General features: G+C 39.1%; 2 protein-coding genes across 2 annotated transcripts in view; one reads left to right on the top strand and one right to left on the bottom strand.

Annotated features, from left to right (window-relative positions):
- TAF4B (TATA-box binding protein associated factor 4b) overlaps positions 1-12,435 on the bottom strand; it is a 73,239-nt gene that overhangs the window by 14,151 nt on the left and 46,653 nt on the right. Inside the window, exons 12-13 of the mRNA XM_069853992.1 lie at positions 12,102-12,227; positions 11,004-11,060 (exon numbers count right to left, since the gene is read on the bottom strand). Coding sequence (XP_069710093.1) covers positions 11,004-11,060; positions 12,102-12,227 — 183 coding nt within the window. The remainder of the gene's footprint in view (positions 1-11,003; positions 11,061-12,101; positions 12,228-12,435) is intronic.
- The window catches only part of KCTD1 (potassium channel tetramerization domain containing 1), a 122,203-nt gene that overhangs the window by 109,090 nt on the left and 678 nt on the right, over positions 1-12,435 (top strand). The window lies entirely within an intron of this gene.

Raw genomic sequence — 12,435 nt, 5'->3', positions numbered from 1 at the left:
AGATTTAGAAAATCTGTTTGAAAAGGAATTTGCTACATTTGTGCATGTCCATGTCTTTAAAGAAAATACAGCCACATCATGGTAGCAAAGCATCCAGCTCCCCTCCCTTCCCTCAACTTCATACATTTAAAAAAAAAAAAATTAATTGGAAATGCTCATTCAGACAGTGCAGATATTTTGCTTACTAAGCTTGCAATTACACTGTGGTTTTGCTTGCTCTTCAGCTCTCAGAGATCCCACTAGGAAAGGAGAAATTCAGCTGGTTCAGAGAACTGAGCTTGTACCATCTATACATCATGACTCTCCCTCTTGCTGTCACTTAAGAACCCACAATAAAAAAAATCCCAAACTACACCATGAGAGTTGAGGGGCAGGGGACACTAGTTTTTTTGTTGTCAAGAGTTTAGAGTTTTTGTTTCAGTTGGTGTTTAGCGTGTGGCGGTTTGGGGTTTTTTTAGTTTTTTTCCATTTATTTTTGGGGGGTGGGCAACAAGTCTGTTTTACTTTAGATCGGTAGACTGGTTTTACTTTAGATCGGTAGACTTGTTCTTTAGTGATGCTGGCAGCTTCACATCACGTATTGCAGCCAGATAGACTACTTAAGAAAAACGGTATTTCAGTGCTAGATTCCTAAAAGGACATCCTGCCCTCTAAGAGTTAAACTATATGCATGCTCAAGATTTTTCGACAGAAATTAGGGAATGCAAGACTGACAAACAGGGGTGTTTGGCTTTGTTGGGTTTTTTTTTGTTTCTTTTGGGTTTTTTTTTGTTTGTTTGTTTTTGTTGGTTTTGGGGTTTTTATTTGTTTTTGTGTTTTGTTTTTTTTAAGATGAGACAAATATTTCAGCTAGGAAAACAGCACCATTTCCAAGTCAGCTTTGATCACACTATGTAGACTTTTCTTTATAGAGTTGTAGTAGTAATTCTTGAAGACTGGATACTATCATTCACTCACCACATAGACTATTCTTACTTTTGTATGGAGTGTAAAAATTTAACTGTATTTATCAAATTACTTCACATCTGAATGCGGGGTTATTATATACATTATATAATATTACTGTCAAGACTATTTTAGAGACTAAGGTTTTATGTTCCTTAAACTTGAAAACTACAATGCTGCAATTGTCTGACACGACCTCCAGCTGGCCTACTTAAGATGTTTAGAATCAACTTCCCTTTAATGTCAAATATATTTATATTCAGGAAAACATTGTAAAACAATCAGGAATGTGGGGAAATAAGACTAAATCTCAAAAAGCAACTTGAAATTTGACAAAGTCTGAAACAATGAAGCTTAGAAACTATTTTATGTGACAGCTTCATCACTCTCTGTATTAGTCAGGAGCAATAAAATGCTGAGACTCTTTGGCAGAAGCACTTACTGACTTCCAGCCCAGCTGCCCAGGTCTGGAACACCTGGAGCCATCCCCAATTACAGGCAGCTACAGAGCATTCCTGTAGAAGTTTATCTTCCTGCTAACAATGTAGTTCAGTTGTCATGGTGGTCACATAGTCTTCTTGCCATGACAAGAGGCACTAAAACGTGCCAGGAACATGACATACCTCTCAGGCAGATTAAACTCCCAAAAGGCTCCAGTGGCAAAAAAAAAAAAAAAAAAAAAAAGGAAAAACAGAAGGGGAAAGACCATTCACTTTACTTTTAAGAATCATTACCCTTAAAGTGAAAAGGACTTAAATCCATTAAATAAAAGAAACAGAACAAAAAAAAAAACCAAACAAAACCCCAAAGATCCCCCAAACAAACAAAAAGCATCTTTATCAGCCTAACCTTGTACTTCCAACCCTAGGGGACATTAGAAAACACCCCATCCCTCCCCGCCCACTACAGAACATATGCAAAGGAGCTTCATTACAGTCAGACACATCAAACGTAGGTGGCTGCTGAACATTTGGTCACTGGCTTGAAGCAGCACTAAAAGAAAGCCCTCTCTGTTTTTTACAGCTGATGTTGATGGGCAGCCATGGTAAAGACTGAGGCCATGAGTTATGAACTAAATACGACGGGGACTTTGAGTTGGCATCAGCACAGGGTGGAGGTAGCCGGGTGTGCTGAGTGCCCATTGGTGGACCACCTGGATGCTGCTCTAAGGACTAAGTAGTGCCTGAGCACCATCATCACCATTTACCCCACACCATTCAAGCTGACAAAGTGTACTGTTGACACACACTTCCTGCAGGCAGTGCTGGCAGAAAACCCACTGATACAAAGGACAGGATTACACTCAGCAGACAGTACAAAAGGTGCGCTTTCTAGAAACAGAATTGGTGCACCTTTGATCATGCAATTCCCAAGACAATGCTGGAAACATGCCACTACCATCATCCATTCTCCCCAATACATTTTCTACCTCGCAACCAGTCAAATGATTTTTTTCAAATCAGGCAGAATCTCATCAGGGTTTCAAAGAAAAAGAAAAAATAAATCAGTCTTGTTGCATTCCAGGCATCTTGGGGATTTTTCTAAGAACATAATTAAGACAAATGAATTTATACACAATCTCCATAATGGACTCAACAGATACCCATTAAGTGATATGGGCAGGCATCCAAATTACTCTGCCAAAGCCAGCAAAACCATTTTTTCCATAAAGTTTTGTTCTACTAAAACATTTGATACTATATTTCCAAACATTGTGTGAGCAGTTAAAAGCACAGGATAAGGGGAAGACAGGCAGATAACATCAAGGGATACCCGAGGATACTGGCTGGCTAACCACTGCTGGGTTTTCCAAAAGAAGATTAGGAAAGAGCAAGAGGCAACTACGTTGAGTCAAATCTTTGACACTATGGCAGCAGACAAGTTAGGACAGAAAGGTGACTGTAGCAAGTGAAAGATGGTAAAAGTAGTATATATAATCAATGAAAACATAACAATACTAGATGCAGCTTCTCTGTTTCCTTTGTAGGGGCCTGTTTTATTTATACTGGTGTCTCTGACTAAAATAAGACAGAAACAGGAACTGTCATACCCCAATTTGTATCTTAAAAAAAAAAAAAATCATGTTTTCAAGACAGAGGTGTGTAATGGCAATTCAAGAGGAACAGAGGGAATCTGCACCTTATCTCAGTCCCATGAACTAGGAGGTTCCCCCTCAACCCGACCTACTTAATCTGCTGAAAGATGCTGCTGTTCCACCATGACACTAGTCCAACACATTCTGTTCAAAATTCACTCCTCAAGAAAAGCACAGAAAGGGGACAGTCTCCAAGCAAGAGGAAAACGAATGTTCATACGCCTTCTCCCCCCTTTCTGATTTTTACATATGCTTAGAATTGCAGTACAAAGTTCTAAAAGCCTGTGTAAAGATGAAATTGCTATGAAAACGTCTCACAACTTGTAAAATAGTCTTTGTTGCTGCTGGCTTTTTTAATAATAAAAATAGGGTTTACAGTCTGGTCTTGCAGCAAGCAGGAATCTCTAGGGTGACACAATAACCATTTTAGTTAATCTGACCTGCAGCACAAATCAAGAAGTAAGGTATGTTTAAAGTCTTGACTTAGAGTGAAATGGCATTTGCAGCACGGCTGTAATCACAGAAAATGAAAGGTTTTAAAATTGACCTCTCTGTTCTTTACTCAATCCTCTACCACAAAAAACATCTTTTCCTACTCACAGAAATTCTAGCTCACTTGTCTCACGCTCCGTATTTCAGAAAATATGCAAAATCCATTTTTACTGCTACACCAATGACATTTTTGTAGCATTTTAATATTAAAAATTAAATTTCAAGTTGCTTAAGATGACAAGAAGTACTTCAGTTATGAGACGCTGAGACTTTTTTTAAAACAATATTGCAAGTTGGTTTAAAACCCTTTCAGTTACGAAGAAATTCCCACTAATCCAGCAGCAAGCACCTGTACAAACCGGGGAAACTGAAGCTGAATACATGTTCATCTTCAAAAGAAGTAATGAAAACTCTCATGTCTGGTCACCAAGTACCCAAAGCAGAGAACAGGGCTTCAGTATAAGCTGTCATAGAAGACAAAGCACATGAAACCTTTACTCTCTAGATCCTCAATAATAGTTTTACCAGGGAAGATTTCTCTGAAGGAAATGTCAAGAAATTAAGCATCTCTATTAGCAAGTGCTCATGGAGCAGTAACAGGTCTTAAGTCAAAGAAAAACCAGACTGATGGTGCTTGTTCACCATGATGCTGGCAGATAACAGGCATCTCCAGAAACAGATACCACTGCCCACTTCTGCAGGAGCTCTTTTCTCCACTTCTCAGATTTAAGTGCTTGAAACACGTTTAGGGGGAAAAAAAAAACACAAAAAAAAAGTCTTGGCAATGCAACAACCAATAAATACAGCTGTATGAATGCACACAAGCACAGAAATAATGCTGGTAAGACAGATGGGGAAGCTGACCACCACAATTCTGGACTTGGTTATAATTGCTATAAAAGAAAGACTAAAAAGCGTATGTACAAGACATTGGGTTTAAAATCAAGAAAAAAAAGTGAGGATGACTCCACATGACATTGAAGGTTGACAAGAGTATGGGACAGATTAAGTAAATATTTAAAGTAACAGAAGAACTGGCAGGAAAGGAAACCAGGAAAGGCTGAAGACAAGTTAATGTATGCCTAAGGGTTATGTGTGCTATCCAGCAATAAGTACATCAAGAGTAATAAAGGCACTAAAACAGATGAACAAGAATTTGTATAAGACCTGCGGGGGGGAAAAAGCGAAGAATATAAGCATACAAAAAAGGCAGAAGCCCCCGATTCTTTCAGCTTTTACAATAAAGAAATTAAACAATGAATTAATGAATGTTAAAATTCAAAGTAAGTCAAAACAACTGTGACCAAATATGAACACTTACTTTTTTCTAGCTTGCATCAGTGAAAAAGGAACCTGAACACCGTGGTCCTTTCTATTGACCTTCAGTGTACTTTTTTAAAGAGCTAAATATTAAGGCACATTTTACGTGGGGCCATTTATCCCATGGAACTGACTTCTCTCTCTTCTTTCTACCCACTCTTCTTTTCTGACCATCTTTTTCAGTTTCATGGGTTTCACTGTGTCCTCCATTTAGTGCTTTGAAAGTCTTCTACTGCTCCCAGTTGCTTTCCCCTCCATTGTCTTTGTGAAAAAAAAACAATTAAATTTTTCAGATTCCTTCTAAGCATTTTAAGAAACTTGTGACAAAAATGAAAAATAAACCTTAAAAATCTGTTTTCAATCCTAAGACACTCATACGGGTTGTCATAAAGCTCAATGAGCATTACTGCCCCTAGCCTCTACCTTTCCTATACAAAATTTTCTGCCCTACAGGTTTAATGCTGCCGAATAACGGACTTCTCACGTGGGGCACATTCTCTGAGGAAAACTGACATTTGAAGGCTGCATATTTAAGCATTTATCATCCTCTCCCCTTGCCTATAATGCAATTTCTCTTTTTGCAATTGCTTCCTTTCAAACTGTTTTAATTAGCCATACAATTAGTTTCCACTGACTTCTCCCTCTGTTGTAATTTAGATTTAACAGCAGAAAGGCAGAATAGCATACGCTGGTTTGATGCGCAGTTCTACCTTATAACAGGGCTGTATAGGTTTATTTTAGTTTAATACTGAATATACATGCTTCAGTGACAGAAGAGCCCCTATCATGTCTCTGTCCACCAAGACCAGGTGCATTGTCTGTCTAGAACTAAAGAGTATAATAAGATGTTTTGGAGAAAAACAGGATTTTCCGGATAGCCATGAAATAATCTAACTGTAGAAAACAAAAAGAAAACCTTTGGTTATATATTAGAGAATGTCAAATATCAAATAGTATAAATAGGTCCCCACAGAATTTAAGAAAAAAGTCCAGGATGCAATGGCTTCCTGACTCCTACTTTTGCCCATTCTCATCAAAAATTTTCCAAGTGTGAAGTGCATATTTCCTTTTATGACTCTTTTGTTTTGTTTAACAATTATTGATGCACATCTGTGTATTCTAAAACACCTGTAGCATGCTTTCCCTTGTGTAGTCTCATCAGTTTTCCTTACTTGGAGGCCCAGAGAAGTTCCTGAGTGTCTAGAATTCAGCATGAAGTTCTATTTGTGTTAAGAGACACAGTCCAGGCTACTTTTGTTGCAAGGTCAAGAAAAGGTTACAACATATGACAACAAAGCAATACATTCTGTAGTTTTTGTTTCAGGTGGTGTTAGGCATTAGAGTAGTGCCCACTGACTGTCAGCAGACCTCAATTATCACAACAGGACAATGTCCAGATCTTGCAAGACACTACATTAAAAAATTCTGAATTATTTCCAGCTGCTGTAACACTACATATTCATTCACTCATTCTTAAGGACTCAAAACTAGAGAACGTTTAAGACTTACCTTCCACTGCAGGTTTCTCATTGTGCAGTCCACCCAACACTGTTCTTGGCACAGAAATAACTGGCTCTCCATTATCATTTTGTTGTATTTTCAATCCTAAAATTTCCTCAATTAACAAGTTTCTTATACAAGGTCATACTCTTAACTACTTACTTGTCCATTAGATTCTCTGAGAAACTTAAAAAAAGGCTGTTCAAATAAAACAAGAACAGGCTTCATTGAATTTGGAGGGGACTTCTGTTTTTCACTAGATGAAGACAGTTTTTGTCTTCCAGCCAGCTGGTTTTAGGGTACATGACATATCAGCTGCTCCTTTCTTATGCTCCTTAAAAACACCACAACGAATGACAACTAAGCAGGGACTTGGTTCACTTTTCAGTTTCCTCAATAATTTAACACTTCACAGGAGTTCCATCCCTGACTTTCTCTAAGATTCTTAACACACTATTTCTGATAATAGCCCTTTGCTATTTGTAGGGCTACACTGCAGGTAACAAAATTTGTCTGTTCAATAATCATGCTTTTTTTTGAAATATAGAAGGTTGGTAAGAAACTACAGAATAACAGTAATATAAATCACTTAACCAGAAGCTCTCAGGATGTCACTGAAGGCTCAAAGCCAATTGATCGTGATGAGATCTTATTTTGCTCACAGCATCTTTGCTTTTTAGAGAGGTTACAGTTAACTAGGGTGTTTCCTTTTCCCTTGCCACAAGAGTGGTCAAAGAATTTGAACCATTAGGTCCAGAAGACTAATTACAGAAGCAGAACAAGAGGTGTAGGGGAATAAAGGAAACAAGCAGCTTGAAAACATGGGTTATAGAAAGTAGGGAGAACAGACAAAGATTCAGGTTACAGTTACTCGTTATCTGAGAATGTGATAGGAAATAAGGGGAAGTGTTAGGACAGGTAGATGTGAAAGTAAAGATTTTTGAAAAAAGATACTACAGAACTACTAAATTTCAGTCCTTACTATACAGCACCTAGGCACTCATTGGAATCAAGCAGACTTTTTTCGTGTTTTTTATACGGTTTGTTTTGTCTCTACAAAAACGCCCTAGGGCTTGCTATTTCCCTCCCAATCAGTTCATAAAGGTATTGAATTTTCTTAGCATCTCATGGGCTGCTGTCTTGTGACATCTGTGTCAAAATCATAAGAGTAAAATGCACAAGTGCATCAGTATCAGGAAACTGGTAAGACCTATGCAGTCGTAAGTGAACAGAGCTTCTGGAAAAATAAGGAATGGGACAGGGAAGTCTGCTGTCCATCAGGTGCTTGCTCCACACAGTCCTTCCCCTAGTTCAAGATGCAGATGCTCATCTTTATCCACTTACAGACACTGCAAGGTGCCATAAGGTAGGAGCAGAGATGAAGGTAGCTACTACAGAACAAAGATGCTATCAGTATACCTACGTACCTGCTCGACCTCAAGCAGCACTCTTGCACGTACAATCAGAAAGGTTTCCCCAACCTCAGTCTTCAGCTTCCTGAAGCCACGCTAGAAACATACTCACTTTTGAAGACAAGACAGTACGGAAGGTCAGGATTTAAATTTATAGTACACACTGTGGAATATTGACATTTTTACAGGTCTTCTGGAATGCACTGTTCATATGGCATGCTTGTGCATTTGACAGTATCCTAGAACTACCCAATTTAAGCAAGCACATTCCACAAAAGGGATGAAGCCAGAGAAGCTATAAACACAGCCACAAGAATTGCATCAACCAATTATTTTCCTTGAATCTGGAAGTATAATTGAAAGTAGAAGAGGAATAGCAAGAAATACCTAAAAAAGTTATGATTTAAAAGCATGAGCACCAGGGACAATGCAAAGACTGTAACCTCTCAGTCTGAAGTAGCAGATAAGGCTGAATGAAAAGCAGGGGTAATTACCCAGACTTCAGGAATGCTGTTGCACAAAGACTTGGCCCATAAGGTGAGCAAGGACAAAATTTTTGAATGCAAAAAGGGGCAGCTTGAGGCAAGGTTTGCAGCTGTCTCATACATAACATGCGCTTTCTACAAGTATTAAAATCTGCTAAAACAGGTGAGAAAGGGAAGCAAATAAAGACTTAATTCATAGCAAGCTACACAGAATAAGAATATAGGAAAGCAAATGACTTGGAATAGGGGAAGTTTAAGGCAATAGGTCACGCTAAAAGGGATGAAAGGGTCACAGCAATTATGTATAGCCTTTTGGATAAAAGAATCCACTGCCGAGTCTCTGGACCTGCAATGTTAAGAGGTTGCCTCCAGCTGCTGGGTGACAGCACATCCTGGATCTATAACAATTCATTGCTAGGATGTACACTCTGCATTTTGGGAAACATGCTCCAGTGCCATTACCCCACACCCTCTCCCTTCTCCCAGGTGTCATCATCAACACATGAAAGAAACCTTTGTGAAAAGAAGGCCCATAGTCATCCTTCAAAAACTTTAAGCAAATCGGATCAGACTTGCTAGTGGATGCTCAACCAGAGGGGCCTGGAAAGGATCTGATTTTTACTTTGCTCTTATTCCAGCTTTACTTATGTTTGTATTTTTTTAATGCATGCGTGTGCTAGCCATTTATCTCCAAACTCTCACTTAAGTGCCAAAACTGAGCACTTAGGCTCATTTCCACTCAAACTTCAGATGGTTTCACAGATAAGAAAGCACCCCTAGCACAGAAGGTGGGTTTCCTGTGTAGCACATGAAGCTGGAGAAGTTCTCGCTGCCTTATTCTCCAGAGAACAAAGCAGCAGGGGCAATAACAACACAACAATATGTATTGTCCTAAGAGGCACACGTGCCTCCTTTTCTTTTGGTGAAGCAGCTGGAGACCATGACTCTTTGGAGCAGCACAGCATGGAGAAACACGCAGGACAAGTGCAACCAATTTTACGTTAGTCTGCTTTGTAAGGAGGTAAACTCAAACACTTAGCAGAACAAAGTACTAAACTTAAGACACCTTCTCTGATCTGTTGGCTCCTTTTTTGTACACCTATATGCCACTCCTGTATGCCACTATTCAAATTTTAAGGAGATCTCATTAACAATACCTTATCTAAAAAAAGACCAAAAGCACATACCTAATTTCTTTGTTCTAAATGTCCGATTCACAGAATATTTTTCAAGATTCTAAGCATCGTTCAGTAGAAGAGAGGTAAGTTGCATAAATTGCCTCCGAGTGTTTTCAAAGAATCTCTAGAAACAACCAGGTGATGCAGAGGTAAAGCCACATACAAAACAAGACAAATTAGCATCACTCACTGACTGTTGATCCTGGTGGCACTAGAGGCAAACTGGGAGAGCTTTAGGGCAACTTTGTTCTCACAGATTGTAAGCATGAAGAAACTTAGAAGCAGAAAGAATTAAAAGATAGGTAGTAAAGCAAATTCCTTCTCTTATTTCACAAATTTCTCCTACTACAGTGCCAATCCAGAGCACTGATTCTAATACTATTTTACTGGATTTCCATTTGTTTTGCCTGGGTTCCTACATCAATCCAAACAATAAGGACCTTTAAAGCATTCATAAATAACCTGCTGCTGCTGGCACCTAGGAGCCAAGTGCAGCAATGTTAAGCAACAACAAATTTCATAGTTCAAGAGGCACAGTTAAGGAAAAAGGTTGCTCAGAAAATCACTCTCATTTAGCACAAAGATCCTTAAAAATTGCATGAAATCAGTCAAGTAACTATAGAAACCAATTTCTTCAGCTCTGCATCACACGTCTCACACCTCAATTGTCTTTATTATCGTCTGCTGTCAGATCCTTAATCAGAAATGTGAACAGGCTTGATGATTTATTCAGCAGGGAAAAGAATCTGTAGGTCAAGTGAAAAATTTCACACACACATACACACATCTTCAACCTTAGGTACTTTCATTTCATTCTGTTCCCAGTAGCTCTGGGGGCAACTCCAGTGAGATCCAATATTAAGGCTCAATTAAAATAAGCTCCAATTAGTGGAGCTTTTTTCTCTCAGGCTAGAAAAGTCAGGAAATGGATATTGGGAAATGTAAAAAGTCAGCTACTGAGAGAAGGCTGCAGACATAAATGAACTTATTTGTTGATTTCTACAGTTGCTATGCAGAGGCCTCTGGGAGTAAAAGCTTAACCAGTCTAAGCTATAAACTAAAACCCCTGCAGCTAAACATGAACTGTGTGAAACAAGGGCTCCATTCCAGAACAGAAAACTGCTGGGCCCAGAAAATTAAAAGCCAGAGGCGTTTTCCATTTAAAACTAAATCCCAGTACCGCCTCCCAGCCAAAGAATTATAAGCAGTATCAGATTTACAAAACGAACAATTACCCTGGAAAAATGTAGCCTATTGTACAGTCCCAGATGCTGAATCTCAAAGTTTTTTTTTTTCCCCCCTAATCCCACATTATATTCCTACCAAGTGTACTGCTGCAGTTTACAAAGGACCATTTCTAGACAGGACTGAAACTATGAAAATAAAATGTTGAAAAAGAGAGCTCATAATTCATTGACCTCATTTGAAGCACTGCCCTTGCCTGTGGCAGTTCCTGTCCTTCCCCAAGGCCTCTGCAAATGGTATGCAGCAGCAAAATAAACCCTGACCTAATTGCCAGGACAGGGCTGCCAACCTTCTCTCAACAAAGGCAAGCATGGTAACTGGAAAGTCCTACCTCTTTTGCTTTCTGCTTTAATCGCAGTTGCTCTGGATCTTCTTTATTGGAACGGCTCTACCAAAAGAAATGGAAAAATTTTGAACAGAAATTACTGGCATCCAAACACTATCGTATCCATTTAATATTTAATAAATGACAATTTTCTCTGGTGACTGAAAGATTTAGCTCCAGGGGTGAATGCCTCAATCCAAACTGGCTTCCCTCCCCCTCCATGCACATACGCACAACCCCCCTCCTCATCTGGGCCGGCTGCCTCTGCTCTAGCCTGAAGCAAGATTAAGCTGAAAATGATGCTAACATTGTCAGTCAGGTCCAGTCTAGGCATGATGTTGTTCATGTCAGCAGCAGACACTTAAAAAGGACAGGAAGTAAAGGAAAGAAAGGGAGTTGTACTCGTGCAAGTACAATTCCTTTGACTCTCAATTAGGCTTCCACCCAAGGGGCTGCAGAACTCAGGTTGAAATAAAACTGGAAAAACCTCAAACAGAAGATGATCGAGTTGCACCTGATGGAGCAACATCTACTGATTTTTTTTTTTGTTGCTCCTGGCTCCTGAGGGGAGGGAAGGTGGAAGAAGGGTACTTATTCTGTACTAGCAGTGGCTCCATCTGGTGTTCGCGGATGCTAGGGTGCCAGCTCCAAGGCTAGTTCTCTGATCTTGACTATCTAAAACAAACAAACTTGGCACAGCAGTGGATCCCACTGCATTCCAGCTTAAACAAGTATAGTGAACCCATATTTTCAAACAGTGCCATACACAGATATGGAGAAAGACACCAATTTCAGAGCCAGAAACAGAGCCACGACAGAAGTTTATGGCTACGTGAATATTTCTTTTACTTAACATTATTCCTAGTGGTCAAAATGAAAATAATAGTTAGTCCACCACGCATTTGAAAGAAATATGATTTTTTTACAAGAATGTAAAAAGCTAAAATCCTTTTCTGTATAGCCTAAGCTGTCCTAACCATTATGAATTTCTTGTTACAGGGTTAAAAGTTACGACGTTTAAAACAGAAAAAGGAGAAACGTGAAGATGCTCACCAGTCTAAAGGACACTACTACTTCCTCAGAGAGCAAGGAAACAGTTCTTACCTTGGCTACTCGAAGCAACATTTCACGTTCCTCTTCATCCTTTCTCTGCTTTTCTAGGAGATCAAGCTTTTCAAGAAATCTCAGCTGTGCTCTGGTGTCACTAGATACAATGTACTTATCATTCCCCTGGAAAGAGGAGTTTATTATAAACAACCAAGCTTTTATGTACACCACTAGAACTAATGAACCCAATAAGAATAAACTGAAAAGAACACTGTTTTGAAAAGCTGAGAAGTGTAGGCTGTTTTAGAAAGACTGCAGGTGGTAGGTACTCATTTACACACATCCTCTCCACTGAAGTATGTTTCTTAGCACCTGTAATTAGTAAAAGGTT

This window comes from Phaenicophaeus curvirostris, chromosome 3 (genome assembly GCF_032191515.1).
Source record: "Phaenicophaeus curvirostris isolate KB17595 chromosome 3, BPBGC_Pcur_1.0, whole genome shotgun sequence".
Lineage (NCBI taxonomy): Eukaryota > Metazoa > Chordata > Aves > Cuculiformes > Cuculidae > Phaenicophaeus > Phaenicophaeus curvirostris.
Note: the sequence above shows the minus strand (reverse complement) of the source record. Positions and strands in the feature narration are given on the sequence as shown.